The sequence below is a fragment of the Chiloscyllium plagiosum genome, unplaced genomic scaffold (genome assembly GCF_037043375.1).
Source record: "Chiloscyllium plagiosum isolate Xiang-an unplaced genomic scaffold, Cpla_swu_hap1 HiC_scaffold_43, whole genome shotgun sequence".
In the NCBI taxonomy this organism is placed as follows: domain Eukaryota; kingdom Metazoa; phylum Chordata; class Chondrichthyes; order Orectolobiformes; family Hemiscylliidae; genus Chiloscyllium; species Chiloscyllium plagiosum.
In genome coordinates, this window is record NW_028270181.1 from 33,013,249 (window position 1) to 33,031,640 (window position 18,392).

Here is an 18,392-nt window from a genome sequence, read left to right on the forward strand (position 1 = left end):
GGAGGGGTCTGTGATAGGGTGGAAGGTATGCAAGGTTGACACAAGAAGAAATTCAGAATGTATTTTAAAACTGAACTTTATACTGCAAGTGTGGAGAATACCTTATCTCCCGTTCAAGTGGGGCCTTCACCAAATTCTAAACTTTATATTGCAAGTGTGGAAAATACTGATTGATTGGTAAGTGCTCTCTAATCGGTAGAAGCATTACCCTGGACAATGCACCAATCACTGAGGACTGATAGTTAATAGCCCCATTTAAGTCATAAACTGATTGGTCAGGGCATTTACCTGAGAAATGAACCAGCAAATGGTTGCCATCTATTTTGTTGAGTTGAAACTAGCACACTGCATGTACATGTTCGTTCTTTCTGCAAAGAATAGGGCTCTGTATATTAATGCATGTCAATGGTGTGCCATATTTCAAGCACAACTGACAATCCTAAATTGGTTGCCAGTGTAATTGTTTGACACTCTGGATTATCCAGCAAATGTTGACAATTGCAGGAGTACACCTAATGTTGGATACTGTTTGGGCTGATTGGATACAGTTAGTACTGGTTTATTGCAAATAGCTAAAAGATGGATATGATCTGTCAATCCTTGGGACATAGTGAAGAGGAAAAAGAAGAATCCCTACAGTGTAGATACAGGCCCTTTGGCCCAGCAAGTCCACAATGACCCTCCGAACAGTAACTCATCTCGACTCACTCCCCTACTCTACATTTACCCCTGACTAATGCACCTAACCTACACATCCGAACACGACAGGCAATTTAGCTTGACCAATACACCTATCCTGCACATCTTTGGATTGTGGGAGGAAACCCATGCAGATACGGGCAGAAAATGCAAGCTCCACAATGAATTGAACCCAGATCCCTAGTGCTGTAAGAGGCAGCAGTGCTAACCATTGAGCCACTGTGTCACCCATTTATACCTCGCATCATGCCAGCACTGGAATGTAATTCCACGTTATTAAATTACGTGGCAGATAGCACGCCACTCATTATATGGCATAGCAGCAATGTAAAGCAGCTGTTGTCTCCAGGTGATGAGGTAGATGGGCCGCATTTCAGCACTGCCTTTCATGAGTGTGCACAATATATAGTAAGTAGTAAACTTGATGCACTCTATTCGAGTTCATACTGTGACAAATGGCTCAGGCCTTATTTCAAGGTTGCTTTGAAGGCCATTTTTATAGGGTGAAAGACTGTAGGAATCCCAATGTGTATATTGACGACACGTCTCACAAAGTCGAACAGGATGCTGGCCAATATATACATGGATATTTGTGCAGTTTCACACACTAAGATTGACTCAGTTGCAACCTTGTAAATCATTTGCCCTTGCCAAACTTGAGCCATTCGTTGACCAACTGAACTTGATGCTGAAATGTGGTACCAATCAAAGGCCTGCTTTGTCCTGAATGGTGGCAAGCTTCTTGAGAATTATTGGAACTGCGTCCATCCAAGCAAATGGGAAGTATTCTATCACACCTGACTTCTGCATTGCAGATGAAGAACATGCTTTGGGGAGTCAAGAAGTGAATTACATGCTGCAGTATTGTTCATCTGTGTCTTGTCGTCACAGCATGTAATTCTTTAAGACGGTGTCTTCTAGCCCTAGATTCTCCCATGAAGGGAAATATCTTCTCAGCATTTCCTCTTATGCCCTTAAGAATTCTATACATTTCAATGAGATTTCCTCTCATTCTTCCAAGCTCCAGTGAGTAGAGCCCCAAATTATTTAGATTTTGCTCAGGGCCCAGATTCAGACTGCTTCAGTTGTAAGTGACAGTGAACACTGCAGTCATGAGAGAACATCTCCACTTTTCAGTGGTCGGACCGCTGAGCCAACAATATCCACATCGCATTAGTATGCAGAAACCGTCCAGAATTGCAGTTTACAGTGAGCAATTTACAATAAAACTAAATAATACTCACTGTGCAAACAAAATTTGGGTCCAAGCTTTCCAACAGAATATGCAGTAGCACCGATCCATATTCAGCTATCAGGTTGGTACACTGAAACACAAAGGACTTGTTTCAGCAGTTAAGTAATGCAGGAAATTTCATGCAGTAACAGGGTGAAACACATTCAACAAAATGATAGAATTGGTACACCTCAACATTATAGTCTTCACACTGCAACCACAGCACAGACCTGGAGGGAAAGATGCTAAAGTTCACAAGCAAGCCCCTAAAATAATGCCATGTTCCACCTGGAGAATGTGTGGTGTAGGAGGTTTCATTTGTTCACCATACTTGCACTGGCCAGACTACAAGCTGGAGTTATACTACTGGTTCTCTCTCTGCAAAGCTGGGAAAGCTGCTGGTCTTTTACCTCATCGACCATTGTAGCTGGCAGCAAGTTACAGACTTTGTCCAGAGCATCCTCAATCTCCTGCTCTGTGGAATTCTTTTCCAGTATATTATCCAGGTATGTTATCACAGTCTTACAGATTTCACACAAAGGACCTGTTTTCAGCTGCTTTGGTTTAATGTCCTCTGAAATTAAAAAAAGTTATGCATCAGAAGACATACCAAACCATGATTCACTGGCGACTGTATACAAAAGTAAGTACAGTTGCATAAATAAAATTCTTACAACATCACATCCTTAAAGTAGTGAACACCAATGGCTTCAATCAAGTATCCCAGACAATTATCTAAAACAATGTCCCAGGTACTGGGTCTGATGAGAATGATGAAAATATAAAGACGCTGTTAACCACGAGACACAAGCACATCCTTCCACTGTAGGCTTAATTTTGGTCCATATTCTCTTTGACAGTTGGTTCTCCTCAACATGATTTAAACACGCATTCTCCAATGACTCTGAACTGTTTAGCTCAAGTCTTAAAAATACTTGCACTCTGACCACTGAAGGCTTCACATTCATTATATAATACACAGGAAAGTAGATTGTTACAAGATGTAATTTGAAAAATTTTGATATTAACAACAAAAGCTTACAAACATTCATGCATCACAAAAGATAGTTGATATAAAACAAACCAGCATAGGCAACCTACCTCTTAATTTGACATCTGCAATGATTAGATTCCCTACAGTGTGGAAACAGGCCCTTCAGGCCAACCAGTCCACACCGACCCTCCGAAGAGTAACCCACCCAGACCCATTTCCCCCTGACTAATGCACCTAACACTACGGGCAATTTAGCATGACCAATTCATCTGACCTGCACATCTTTGGACTGTGCGAGGAAACCGGAGCACCTGGAGGAAACCCACATAGACACTGGGAGAATGTGCAAACTCCACACAGACAGTGGTCCAAAGCTGGAATTGAACCTGGGACCCTGGTGCTGTGATGCAGCAGTGCTAACCACTGAGCCACCGTGCCACCCACTAATGGATAGAGAGTCTGCCTAACTGAGAAGCCCCCAACCATAACAATATTTCAACGACATCAAGGTCATTTCAACGAGATCTTAGCCCAGCACTTTAACTACAATGGAAAGAAAAATTCTACGCACCAATTACCACATGCTGTGTATTACTGCAGACACCAATGAGGGTACAAACAATAGCAGGATTCAATTCCTGTGCAAGAAGAGTCACCACAGCTTTTCCATATTGTTCAACAAAGTCATTGCATTCATCTTGGACAGTGGCTGGCAGAAGGGAACATACTTTCTCCACGATGTTAACAATTGTCTCCTATAGATGAGATGCATATGAATAAAATTTCACCAAAAACAATCCCTTTCACCTTTCAAGCCTATTACATGATATTCCCATACTGCAGGCCAGACCAACATCAATCCTTTAATCAACAATGCAATATCAGATTACTTGGTCATTATGATAATGCTACTTATATGTAAATAATATTTTTTGTACATCAGGTGACTACACAGACATCAAAGTACTTAATTGGCTGTAAAGCACTTTATAACATTTTGAGGATGTGAAAGGAGCTACTTAAGTTCAGATCTCTTGATCAGCTCTTTGCCTCAAGTTGGAAACAGCTGCACAACTGTTTTCTGTCCCTTACTGGGAGGTTTCAGGTTCTCACCTCAGTACTGTTCTTCAGCAGATATTTTTCAATCTCTCGCAAGGCAAACTCACAGATAATACACCCTTGAGATGTTGCCGTCGACACTGGGTTTTTCTAAAGACAGAAAACACTTAACATGAGGTAATGATCAAGGTCAGTGATGTAATTGTACAATTTATATTGGAAAAGTGCAGTAATGTCTAAATCAAAATGATTTTTCTCCCTGTTATTAATCAAACCAGACCATGGTTGGTTCCAAACATTTCCCTAAGAGACATGGTGAGTTGAACACAGGTCAGATGTCAGATCTATTTTAAAGAACATAGCTAGTTCAACATAGCTCCTAGTCCTGCTTAGATAACCAAAGTACTTAACACAGCTTTCAGTGAACTTTAATGGAACAGATAAAATAACCTGATCAAAAAATAAGAACGCAACTAGAGAGTTTCTGTCAAAAAGTCAGGTACTTTTAATTTGGGCAAGTTACCACACCTTTGATCACTTTGGAGATTATAAAGTTGGCCCTGAGATTCCTTAAGATTGACCTCAAGGTCTAATGAGTCAATCAACTGAAAACGGAATGGAAGCATCGTAAACCTTTCCTTTTCCAAAGTGAACAGTAAACAGTGATGATGACAATTCCAACTCCTAGAAGAGCTCAGTATATGGATCAGTGCTTTCAGAAGATATGGCAGAAAATACAGATTGCCATAAATATTATTTGTGACCTGAACAGGAATGGCTGGAAGACAAAAATCAGTGTAGCAACAAAGCTTAGACTGCATAATGGTCCTATCCGAGACATACGAAGCAGTCACAAAGGTTCCTACAGCGTGCAATCAATTGCGACTGGATGTCTTTAATCAATGGGGTCTCCAAAAGATAAGTGGAGTCTATGTCAAGAACAGGAAGACGAGATGGTGTACAGCACAACTAACTCCAAAGACATCAGTTGCCATAATTATGATTATTTAACTGATCAAATGGAAACCTGCATATGATGGAACCTCCACTTCAGACTAACGTGGCTGAGCAACACACCAATGAAACCTGTATCAAAGAATCCAGCAAAGCTCAGCTCACAAGTAGTAAGAGGTGGACCATTTGGCCCCTTAAACTTGTTCTGCCACTCAATTCCACATTCCCATCTTTCTGGATAATTCTGCCTAACAATTCATCTACCAAGTTAATATTCTCTGGATACATCCTATTAGCCTTCTTGATTACAAAATGTTACCGTGCAGCTGAAGTATTTAATGTAAATCACATATTGGAGCTCCAAAATCCCTTTGCACTTTGGAATCCCATGGTCATTTTCTATTTAACTAATACTGTGCTTTTTTAGTCTGCCCTTATGTGTTCTACTAAAGTGCAATTCTCACAATTATCTAAATTAAACTCCATCGGCTACTCGTCAGCCCATTGACTCAATTGATGAAGATTCTTTTGTAATCTTAGACATCCTTCTTCATTGTCCACTGCACCAAGAATTTTAGAGTCATCCACAAACTTAGTAACCATATCTCCTATATTTGTGTCCAAATCATTTATATAAATGACAAAGAACAGTGTACCCAGCACTGATCTTTGCAGAACACCACCATTGGTTACAGGTTTCCAGTCTGAAAAACATCCCTCCTCCTCCACCACCCTGTCTCCTACCACGAAGCAAATTTTGCACCCAATTGGCAAGCTCTTCCTGAATCCTATGTGATCTCACTTTACTTACCAGTCTTCAACTTTATTTTGTAAGAGAAAAATATTGGGTATGGCACAGGTTAACCCTACATCAATATATTTGGGAAAGATGAATATAATCAACGTGGGATAAGAAACTACATGAAAAAAGAAGTAGAGAATTTAGTTAGCCTGATTAAGATTAATTATAGGAGAAAGTGAGGTCTGCAGATGTTGGAGATCAAAGTTGAAACTTTATTGCTGGAACAGCACAGCAGGTCAGGCAGCATCCAGGGAACAGGAGATTCGACGTTTCGGGCACAGGCCCTTCTTCAGGAAGAAGGGCCTGTGCCCGAAACGTCGAATCTCCTGTTCCCTGGATGCTGCCTGACCTGCTGTGCTGTTCCAGCAATAAAGTTTCAACTAAGATTAATTATATAATTCATTTTATTTATATTCAGTTTGTCAGTTTTTAAAGAACTAAAATGAAATACTGCTGATATAGCAGACTTCCACGCACAGCTATCGAGACCTCAAGGCCTGAGAGTGGCACAGAAGACAGGAAGATTTGATTAAAGACCAGAGACCTTAGTGCCCCTGCTACTTTTGATACATGGGAAAAGTTATTTGGCTTTTTACTCGACAATTTTGCAATTCAAGTAACATACTGTCTGTGACTTACAATGCAAACATATCTAATGTTTCTCACTAAGGCTCAGTATTTAGCACAATTGCCTCACAGCATTAGGGATCCGGGATCAATTCCAGCTTCGGGTGACTGTGTGTGGAGTTTGTACATTCTCCCTGTGTTTACATGGGTTTCCTCGAGGTGCTCCGGTTTCCTCCCACAATCCAAAAGGTGCGCAGGCTAGGTGGATTGGCCACGCTAAATTGAAATTGTTCGCAGGGATGTGCCGACTAGATTGGATACCCATGGGAAGTGCAGGGTTACAAGGATGGGGTGCTCTTCGGCTGGTCAGTGTGGACTCAATGGGCCAAATGGCTGCTTTCACACTGCAGAGATTCTATGATTTCCCACTGGTTGGGGATTTGAGAAGTAGGGAGTATATAGTCTGAGAATTAATTGCAGAGTACTAACTAACTCCAAATTTGTTCCACGAGTTGTCTGACCCGTTAAAGTTTTCCTTACAAAATTCTGTGCCTAAGGTCTTCTACTCTCACTAGCATCTGATGGAGCTGCACTCCAAAAGCTAGTGTTTTCAAATAAATCTGTTGGACTATAACCTGGTGTCATATGATTTTTGACCAATTTTATCAAAACACTATAATTCTCAACAGTTTAAGTAAATGCTCTTTGACCTTCTCTGCTCTCAGAGCAATCCCAATTTCTTCAGGTAACTGGAATCCCTCATTCCAGGTATCATACTGCCAAATACTGTAAAAGAATATTATCAGAAATGAGGCATTTTAAATATCAGAAAATAACAGGCTAGGATTTTCTTCATAAGAAGAAAGCTGAGGTAGTAAAATATGGAGGAGCTGGATAGGGTCAACAGAGAGAAGATTTTTCATTTTCAGAAGAGCTATAAAATAGTTGTCAAAAATATAAGATCCAAAAGAGATGAAGTAGAGCGAAGGATGTTGATGTGGTACTTAAGGATCAGCTTAGGCCAATTTCTGTTCTGTAAACTCGATGTAAATCCCCTCTTTACCTTCCCCAAGACCTCAACATTTCTCTTGCTGTGGTGCCTGGAACTGCTATAACCATTTACCTTCTTTGTCACTGCATAATGTCATAGACATTAGGCCTGAACTCCAGCTTTGAAAGAAGTTATACAAAAAAAAAGAACAAAGAAAACAAATAACAGGCTCTTCCACTCTTCAAGCCTGCACCAATTCGGATCCTCTATCTAAACCTGTCCCCTATTTTCTAAATCCAGACATTTCCTCACCAATGAAAATATGAATAGCACCTTTCCATACCTGGATAGGTTTAACAATGGCTTTCTGGAGGAGCTGCATTGGAACAGTGGCTGGTCTTTGGCAGAATCCATTTGTTGTGCAGATTTCTTTTGCACCCTTAAATGAAAAAAATCTAAGTTATATCTCTTTGTCAAAACAGCAGAAGGAATAAAAAACACTATTTGAAAAAGTACAGGCGATTGCAGCATCTTAGTTGCGATGCAGTCACAAGCAATCAAGGCATGGTTTTAATCCCTGCACAAAGCAATTGTTAAATTCATCAGTGACACAAATTAAATCAAAAAGTGGAAATTGAGTGCAGTGCAAGAACTTCTTCTGCTCCAGAGTCAGTCTACACTTGAAATGTCAACTCAGTTTCTCTTTCTAGATAAATGTCTGACCTCCAAGATTCTGAAGCATCTTTTACATTGACTATGGAATAGGACATGTTGCAATTGAGTAGGGGGTGAGCAGAGCAGAGCAAGGCCATGGATGAACATTGTGATGTCACATCATTAAAAAAACTGGCTACATTTGGCTAAAAATTGACTTTAGGTAACAGCCTCTTTTTGGCAACGAGTTAAATTTGTAGAGACCACAAAAATCAGTCTTTCTGGTTTATCTTGCTTAGTTCTCAACAGCATTAACTAGCTGTGCTTTAGGGGCTATGAACTAACCCTCAAATTCCAGTGGATATTATGGGTTGCAACACAGGCAGATATTGTGGGTTGTGATCTTGGACTCAGTTCTCAGTTGGTATTATTAGCTCTTGGTTTCCAATGAGTTGCCTGCTCACAGACAGGAGAGTAATGTGACAGCCATAACGGGCATCTGTGACTAGACTAAAGAGAAGATGGTTCTTATTATTCCGTCTGATTATCATTTCAGAGATTCCTGCGAGAATGGACACAGCTGGCAATGGACAAAGGGAAGTATTATGGCAAGAAACTTCACCTATATTCTCAGATTAAATATATCCTTGCCAGGTGAAGAACTGCACTGCAGCAAGCGAGGTGGATCGATTGGGAAATTTTCCAATCAAAACAATGAATTCAATTTCAGCTGACAGGCTTCAAAACTTTCTTGATTTGACTTAGGATTTGATGATAAGATCACACATAGAATCATAGAAAGTCAGCCATCACGGAAACAGGCCATTCGGTCCAAACAGTACATGCCAAACTGGTCTACCTGCCTGCTCCTGGCCCACATCCCTCCAGACCTTTCCTATTCGTGTATCTATCCAAATGTTTTTCAAATGCTGTAATTGTACCCGCATCCACCATTGCCTCAGGAAGTTCATTCCACATGCCAACCATCCTCTAAAAAATTTGCCTTGTGTCTTTTTTAAATCTCTCTCTTCTCACCTGAAAAATATGGCCCCAGTCTTGAAATCCCCCATCCTAGGGGAAGAGTGGAGCTGTACACTGTGAAGATTCAATTCTTAATGGAATGGATAATAGGAAGTGATTTCTTATCTTGCAGGTTGCAAACAGGTCCAAAGCCAAAAGAACAATTTTCCATTGAATATATTACTGATGTGTAGATTCTGCACTCTCGCAAGTTGCTCTGACACCAACAGCATATTTGCTAAAGATATCTGAAAGCAGGCCAGTGTTTATCATTAAGCTCTTTGAATACTGCTGACAGACCATCTTTCAGTTCTGGAAAGAAATGGCAGCAGAATTGGCGGAGCTCCCTTAGTGCTACTGTCTGATAGCAATACAGTTTTATCATAAAGCAGTTTATTACTACAAACAACAAAAAAATCTGGACAGCCCTAGTTGAGGTGAATACTTGGAGTATAATATGACTCGTCTTCACCATTTGCAGCACCTTTCAAATCCACGAATACTACAATTTAGAAGGACGAAGGATGTAAATCGATGGGAATATCATCCCCTGCAAGCTCTCCTCTAAGTGAGTCATCACTTGATTTCCTGGTTTGGAAATAAAATTTCATTTGGAAGATTCATTCCATCCAAAGCCTATGACGCTTGCAAACTGCCTTCTTTCATAAGCCGCCTGACTTTCCCCCAGTCTGCAGTTTGAGGCCTGACTTGTGCCCCCCATCGTATGATCGTAGAACATTAGAGCCCTCCATCCTCACCCAGCAGCTCAAACTCTGCTGCCACTTCTAATGTACAGTTTAGAAAACCCATTTATAACACAAGATAAGTCAAACACATTCCTGAAGACATGAAAGTTAGGAAAATAACAGGGCGAAATCTACGATTTGAAAGTTTGAATTTCACCAAATTGTTAATATTTCTCACCCCTAACAGAAAGATTTGATGATACTCAAGTCTGTGCTGCATTGATGAGGAGGAAGGTTGAAAACTAGGGCAACTTATAGATTATGTCCCCAGCTACATCCCCAAATGGAGAATGGCTGGAAGATTTGGCAGTTAGGTTACAAACTGTAATATTTTCAAATCATCATCTTATTTTTACACGAGGATCATTCGAATACTCACCGTGTGCGTTAATATCTCAGCCACTCGTGGTGCTTGCTGAACAATGTACTTCTCACACTGAAACACAAATAAATGCTTATTAATAATTATTTGGACATTACTGTATACCACTTGTAAATGAATATTGCCATCACTGGGTAAGGAGATAAGGTTACTTATTTAAACTGGTCACAAAACAGGACAGATTAGCTTTGAAAATTTGGATATCTGCAAATGAAAGATATACAGTTATGTGGGAATATCTCCTGGGGAGTGAGATTATCATTTTCATTTGACGACCTTGAAACATTTCCTGATCAAGCCATTGCCTTCACAAAAGAAATGTTAGGTTGGAGTTACCAGTGATGAGGAGATAGGAGAGCACAGATCCTCTACTCACCTGGGAAAACAAATCCTCATGTAGACTAGAGTGGCAGAGCACACATTATAAACATGAGAGATAGAAAGTGAGAAGGGGTAGACACACTGACATTGTTGCAATATGTTCACTAGTCATACATGTGCCTGCTGGAATGAGACTTTCCAATCTCCAGACTCAATGCTCCCTTCGCTGACTGTGACAGGTGATCAGTTCTCACTGACCTTCTCCATCCAGATTGTCTTTTAATAAGGCTCTTACCATTCATTAACTCAGTGTGGATAACTGCATTGTCATGGCCATGATGAAAACCAAATTCAGAGCTGATAAACCATTTCCCAACCTGGTCATAACATTTGTCATTTGTTTCAGAGAAAGGTGTGGGGCTGATATTGGTTTCAGCACTAAATCAAAGCCTGGTCTCGACCCGGTTCCTCTGGCATTTTTCACACCTTTCAATGTCTCACTTTCAATCTCACACTTACCTTTCACTTAAAATCCTTGCTCTCCACTACCTTCTCTTGACTCCACCTTCACTGTTTTCCCCCTTTACACCAAACCACTGTTCATTCACTGTAATTCAATACCCAAATCCATTAATTCTCCCATAATCTCTTCCCCTATATAAACTCCCCAATCCATGTTCACAATCAGCCCTTTGATCTTACCATTTCATATGACCTTGCTGCTCCCATTGTGCCAATCAGGGTATCACCAGTGCTCAAAATACACAAAAGTGGGTGTTTCCACCCTTGATAATGTTTGACAGAGTGAGTCATGTCAAATATAGAATACATTGAAATAGTGATGAGTTGGGTCTCTCTCATGTTTTTTGGCTGACAAGTTCAGAGTGAGCCTGTGACTGGAGTATGGACATGAATGACATAAATTAGCAAGGCTTGAGGACGAGGTGGTGGCTGGGCAGGGAAATAAGAGGAGCAAGTCTGTTTGAGACCTGGGTAGGGGAGATTCATAAGGGAGAGACTACCTGGCAAAGATGAGACAAGGGAGCAGGAATGGAGAGGGCAAACAAGATGGAGTAGCAGTGCAAAGGGTGGAGAGGCAAGTGTGGAGTGACAGGGGACTGCAATGGGAGAAGGAAGAGGGTCAACAAAGTTGGCCAATGATTGACAACGAGTGAGCAAAAGCAAAGTGGCTAGAGGTGTAGGTGGAGAGATCAGCTGACAGGGAGGAGAAACCATAAATGTCAGAACATGGGAAGGAGAGAGGGGGTCAACAAACAGGAAGGTGGAGTTGGGTCAGCAGATGCCAGAAGTCAGTTTTAAACATTTCAAAAAAAGAATACTTATCCAATGGGGAGCAGAAAAACTAAAAGAGTTCTTTGCAAATTGATGTTGAGTAACTGCACTCAAACTGCAAGAATTCAGGAGAATGCCGGAGAACATTTCATAGAGTCAGAGATATAAAGCATGGAAACAGACCCTTCGGTCCAACTCATCCATGCTGACCAGATATCCTAACCTAATCTAGTCCCATGAATACTACCGTAATGAACATTATGAATTCAGTAATTAAATACTGAACAGGTTTATATCAGAGTTGTATTTATGTACACCAACACCTTAGTGATTCTGAGTCATTTGAGGTGGAGTGGTTGTGATAGTAACTTACCTGCAATGATTCAGCTTGATTTCATTAGTACACAAAGCTTTTAGGGTGATGGCTTTTTGTGGATAGTGTCTGAATGAGTTCCACACGGATGTCCCATCATGATGATATGTTCTATATGACTTACCAGTTCTGTTAATCCAGGTCCAAGATTACACTGCTGCTTTAACTGAGAAATGAGCTTATCCAAGACAAGGGCATTTTCTTTGACAGAAGTCTGAAGGTCAGTTATGAACTGGGTACAGTCCAGACACACAGCATCATTGCTCTGAAAGAAATGGATCAGAATGAGAAATCTTGAAACAACAAAACCTACCTCAGGGGGGTATGAAAGGCTTGTATAACCTGTTGGAACTGTTGATCTCCAATTATTTCAATGCCCAGCAGTGAACTGTGTGCCACAAGAGATTAGAAGCAACAAATTATTTTACAATGCTTCAAGTATTCCTTTATGATGTTCTAAAATGTTACAAAACATTAATTTCAGCTACCCAGGTGTGGTACATATCGAAAAACTAATCAATCTGTGGACTGATCTAATGCAGCATTTGAGATAGACACCAAAGGGGAAAGGGAATAAAAAAGGCACAAAATGTAAGGGTAGAAATTAAACTAATAAAGAATGGCATAATGGATATAAACTGTGAAGCAGACAGATCCATGGTAGGAGCAACACATGGCGTCACTGGTAACAGAGGACTCCTACGATAAGTATTTGAAAATAGATTTGGTGAGGCATCCATAGTGGCAGAAGAGAAACAGAAGAAGAAGAATTTCAAGATCACACATTCAAGAACATTCCCCAATAAATAGCAGAATGGAGAAAGGAGGGAATTTTTTTTTTTTAAAATGGGGTCTGGGGTACCTTTGCATTCTCAAAGAATACAGCTTTGCAGAACACAGGTGATCATGGACTGATTGTTAACAAATAAAGTGTTATTAGTGTTTGTGCTTGGATGGACCTCTGTTCAAATAGATCAGTATTTATGACTGATAATTAAGTGTAATATGTAAGCCACAAAAGATAACTACCATCTATAAAGAATTCTCTAAATATGTGGTAACAAATAAATACTGTATCTGACTGAAAGAGAGAGAAGGAGCTCATTCCTAACCATGGATAAAAATGATGTGCATAAGAAACAAGTGTAAGCTAGCATGAATGGAAATGATCTGACAGTTTTCAAAAATTATTTAACTTGCATCAAGTGGTATGGCTGTTTTTATTTAATATATGAAACACTGCAATCACTGACCACACAAGTGTGCGCACACATTCAAATGAGAACACTTGTTTGCCTTAATGGAGCCCAGTCACTTTTTGTACAAAGGCACCATTCTATTTCGATCACGTTGGAGTAGTACAAAACTTTGGTTAGGCCACAGCTGGAGTATCGTGTGCATTTCTGATGACCACAGTACAGGACGAATGTGACTACACTGGAGGGATGCAGAAGAATTTCATAAGCTCCCTCTCCCTACTCAGCAACTGCAGCAAACACAGTTACCTAATTGATATGGAGATATTTCTGGAGGAGTCAAGGCTCCTCCAGGGACTGTTAGTGTATGTGTCTGAAAAAAAAAGATAAAAATCTGTTCTTTGTTGATAGAAGACAAAAAAAGATCTGCTTCATGTGAAAGGAAAATAGAAGCCACTGCAAATTGACCTAATTCTATATTTAATGTAATTGTCCCCAAATCCTCTTCAGTTCCTCAAAACCAGTTTTCCTTTGATCAACTACTAAACTTGTTTACGCCCTCCTCAATCATAATTTTTGGCATGAAGAGAGACCCTAATTTTTTTTTGTTAAAACCATACTTGTTCAATTTTTAAAATAGATGTTTGCTGGATTTAAAATGATTGCCATGAAACACAATAAGCAAATTGGCTGCTCCTAGAAATTTTGAGAATCACCAGCTTTCATGACATTACCTTTCTGGAATTTTTCCCTTCCCCTTATTTGAACATTGCACTGAAAACCATACACAAAGGATTGCATTCCTCAAACTATACTTGATGAGAAAGAAAATGACTGAAACCAGTATGCCAGAAATCAGAATCCCTACAGTGTGGAAACAGGCCATTTGGCACAACAAGTCCACACCAACCCTCTGAAGAGTATCCCCACTCATTCCCCTAGCCCAATACTCCGCATTTCCCCTAACGGATGCACCTAATCCATGTATGGTGCTCAAGTTCTTCAAGTTGATTAGCATTTGAGACACTCCAACAGAATGTTAGTAAAGCAGAGGTGACAAAATATTCTGAAAGAGGGATATTAATGTGTATTAGGAGAATATAGGAGAGTGGAAATGGGACAGTTAAGACTGTAAAGGGTACGGAGGCACAGCTGGTCAGTGGGATCAGACTAAAACCCTGGTTCTAAATGGTTGTTGCTATCCTGTAACATTCAATAAGATTGGGTAAAAACGTATTAATATGAATATGGATGCAACATGACGAAACAACTATGAAGTCCGACAGGAACATAATGATAGGTTTTTAAGCCTATAGAGAAATAGCACAGCGAGCGAGACTTGGTCTCTCTGGAATTGTCTGCGTGGGGGGCTTGAATACTTGGCTTATATAGAGACTATATAATCTCACACCCTTTTCACTTAATTCAAGAGACAGTTTGGGCTTCCATTTGATATTTTATTCTTCAATAACGTCTTCCACTTTGATACAAGATTGAAGTGTTAATCTATACAAAATTCTCAAATCCTACACTGTGACTTCCAACTATTCCTTTTCTGACTCAGAAAATATACTGTATTCTCTAAGCCAAACTTGCACTTATCAATTTTTTTGTAAAAATCTGCACTATGTGGGATGTAGGCATGCTGGCTGGCTGGCAGGCCAGATGCCCTTGTGGTGGTGTGAGCTGCCTTCTTGAACCGCTGAGGTCCAACTGCTATTGGTTGACCCACAATTCCATTTAAAGGAGGGAATTCCAGGATTTTGACACAGCAACAGTGAAGAAACAGCGAAGTACTTCCAAGTCAGAATGGTGAGTGCTTTGGAGGGAACTCAAAAGTGGTGGTATTCCTATGTATCCGCTGTCCTTGTCCTTCCAGATTGAAGCAGCTGTGGGTTGGAAGGTGCAGTCTGAGGATTTTTGGTGAACGTTTGCAGCTAATCTTGCAGATAGTACACACTGCTGCTACTTAGCATCAGTGGTGGAAAGAGTGGATGCTTATGGACATAGCGCCATTCAAACAGGCTGCTTTGCCCTGGATGTTGTCAAGCTTCTTGAGTGTTGTTGGAATGAGGAGTATTCCATCACATTGCTGGCTTGTGCCTTGTCGATGGTGGACAAGCTTTGGGGGTTCAGGAAGTGAGTTAAATCAGCACAGTATACCTAGCCCTAACCTGCTCTTGTAGCTACTCTGTTTTTGTGTTTTCTGGTCAATGATTACCCCCAAGGATAGTGGGGATTCAATGATGGTGACATCTCTGAATGTCATAGGGTGGTGATTAGATGGTCTCTTATTGGTGATGGCCATAGCCATTTAGGTGGCATTAATGTTACATGCCACTTCGAGGTTGCTCAGATCTTGTTACATTTGAACATGGACTGTTTCAGTATCTGAGGAGTTGCAAACATCCCCACTTCTGACCTTACGATAAAACAGCTAAAGATCATTGGAGAAAGCGAGGACTGCAGATGTTGGAGATCAGAGTCGAGAGTTTCGAGCAGGAGAACTGATGTTACCGGCATACCCAGAGGACCTTCTGCAGAGTTACCCTGGAACTAAGATAAATGACTTCCAACTACCACAATCGTCTTCCTATGTGTCAGTTATGACTCCAATCACCACAAAGTTTGTCCCTGATACCCATCGATTCCAGATTTTTTAGGACTTCTTGATGCCACATTTGGTTGCATACAGCCTTGATGTCAAGGGCTGTCACTCTCACCTCATGTCTGGAATTCAACGTATAAGCCAAAGCTGTAAAATGGTGAGGAGCCAAATGGCCCGGAACCCAAAATGCACATCACTGAGGTTATTGCTGCTTCATAGCACTATTGATGACATCTTGCATCACTTTACTGATGATCCAAGAGTTGACTGATGGCCGAGCTGGATTTGTTCTGCTTTTTGTGTTTTGGACATACTGGGCAATTTCCCACATTATCAGGCAGATGTTAGTGTTGTAACTCTACTGGAATGGCTCAGCTAATGTTAAAGAAGGACGGAGGACAATCAACAGAAAACACTGCAGCATATGTTCAAACCAGGTTAAAATCTCAAAGTGCAAGAAACCAAGTATAATTAGGAGAGATTCATTGAGAAATTAATCAAAGGTGTAACGATGCTGTGGCTTTAAAACATTACTTTTTTTTGGAGAGAGGTTGTAAGGCAGAGGTGCAAAGCAGTCTATCAAAATCACCAGAGCTTGTGAAGCCTTGGGATTTTAAAAAAAAATGTAGAACCAGCCTGGATGAGTTTGGCCAGCTCTCAGAACTGGCTTTCTAGTTTTTTTTTGTTTTTATGTTTACCTTTAAGCATGGTCGTGTTGCCATGGTCTGCATGTCCTTGTTGTGGACTTGAAGAAGTGGAAATCATTTTTGCGTGCCTCGATTACAGCCAAAAGCTGGCGGCTCTCTTCTGCACCTGCTAGATTGCATGTGAGGAAAAAAAATCTGTTTTTCTGAATTTGCATTTTTGGCAAAGGGTTTATGAGATGTTACTATGTTGGAACAGCTAATTGGTAACAGTTATAATATCTGTTATTCTGTTAAGTTTGAGCTGAAAAATGTGTTGTTGGAAAAGCGCAGCAGGTCATGCAGTATCCAAGGAACAGGAGAATCAACGTTTCGGGCATAAGCCCTTCTTCAGGAATGAGGAGGGTGTGCCAAGCAGGCTAAGATAGGAAGGAGGGACTTGGGGAAGGAGGTTAAGGTGAGGGTGATAGATCAGAGAGAGGGTGGGGGTGGAGAGGTCGCGAAGAAGATTGCAGGTCAAGAAGGCGGTGCTGAGTCCGAGGGTTGGGACTGAGATAAGGTGGGAGGAGAGGAAAGGAGGAAGCTGGAGAAATCTGCATTCATCCCTTGTGGTTGGAGGGTTCTTAGGCGGAAGATGAGACGCTCTTCCTCCAGGCGTCGTGTTGCCAGGATCTGGCAATGGAGGAGGCCAAGGATCTGCATGTCCTTGGCAGAGTGGGAGGGGGAGTTAAAGTGTTCAGCCACGGGGTGGTTGGGTTGGTTGGTGCAGGTGTCCCAGAGGTGTTCTCTAAAACGCTCCGCAAGTAGGCGGCCTGTCTCCCCAATGTAGAGAAGCCCCAAGGGATCCTTCCATATCCGTCACAAATTCACCTGCACCTCCACACACATCATTTACTGCATCCGCTGCAAAACCAACCCAACCGCCCTGTGGCTGAATACTTTAACTCCCCCTTCCACTCCGCCAAGGACATGCAGACCATGGCAACACGACGCCTGGAGGAAGAGCGCCTCATCTTCCGCCTAGGAACCCTCCAACCACAGGGGATGAATACAGATTTCTGCAGCTTCCTCATTTCCCCTCCCCCCCACCTTCTCAGTCCCAACCCTCGGACTCAGCACCGCCTTCTTGACCTGCAATCTTCTTCCCAACCTCTCCGCCCACACCTCCTCTCCGGCCTATCACCCTCACCTTAACCTCCTTCCACCTATCGCATTTCCAATGCCCCTCTCCCAAGTCCCTCCTCCCTACCTTTTATCTTAGCCTGCTTTGCACACCCTCATTCCTGAAGGGCTTATGCCTGAAACGTCGATTCTCCTGCTCCTTGGATGCTGCCTGACCTGCTGCGCTTTTCCAGCAACACATTTTTCAGCTCTGATCTCCAGCATCTGCAGTCCTCACTTTTTCCTTTCTGTTAAGTTTTCCAATGGAGTTAAGTTATTCTAAATTCTTCTTAATGTTTAAATAAATTGTTTTGCCTAACGTCGAGTAGTTTGAAATTTGCATTGCATCTGCAACATGGCAACATTTGGCTTAAAAATAAAAAGTTAGGGAGCCGGACTACCTTCTTTAAATATTTTAAGTGGGTCTTATCTGGTCCATAAGAAAGGGCTTCAACTCAAATGGCACCAAACAATTAAATCTTCAAGGAGAAATGGCAAGAGGTGGCTGACTGTCAGTAAAGTCATCAGTGAATCAAACACTGTCAGACTTTGAATATTAAAATGCTCTGGCGAGTACTACGGAAAACACCTTCGCTGTCAGACATAGTTAACCAAAGTAAATCTGAAATGGTGTTGGAAGCAACCTCAATACTAAGTTTCAGTGGTGAATTAGATAAATATTGAAAATGAAGTA

The 18,392-nt window shown here is 41.2% G+C and overlaps 1 protein-coding gene across 1 annotated transcript in view; it reads right to left on the reverse strand.

Annotated features, from left to right (window-relative positions):
* Nucleotides 1–18,392, reverse strand: part of psap (prosaposin) — a 50,081-nt gene that overhangs the window by 10,609 nt on the left and 21,080 nt on the right. The window contains exons 6-12 of the mRNA XM_043678631.2: nt 12,214–12,354; nt 10,100–10,156; nt 7,644–7,739; nt 4,041–4,136; nt 3,499–3,682; nt 2,344–2,507; nt 1,944–2,024 (exon numbers count right to left, since the gene is read on the reverse strand). Of these exons, the coding sequence (XP_043534566.2) occupies nt 1,944–2,024; nt 2,344–2,507; nt 3,499–3,682; nt 4,041–4,136; nt 7,644–7,739; nt 10,100–10,156; nt 12,214–12,354 (819 nt within the window). The remainder of the gene's footprint in view (nt 1–1,943; nt 2,025–2,343; nt 2,508–3,498; nt 3,683–4,040; nt 4,137–7,643; nt 7,740–10,099; nt 10,157–12,213; nt 12,355–18,392) is intronic.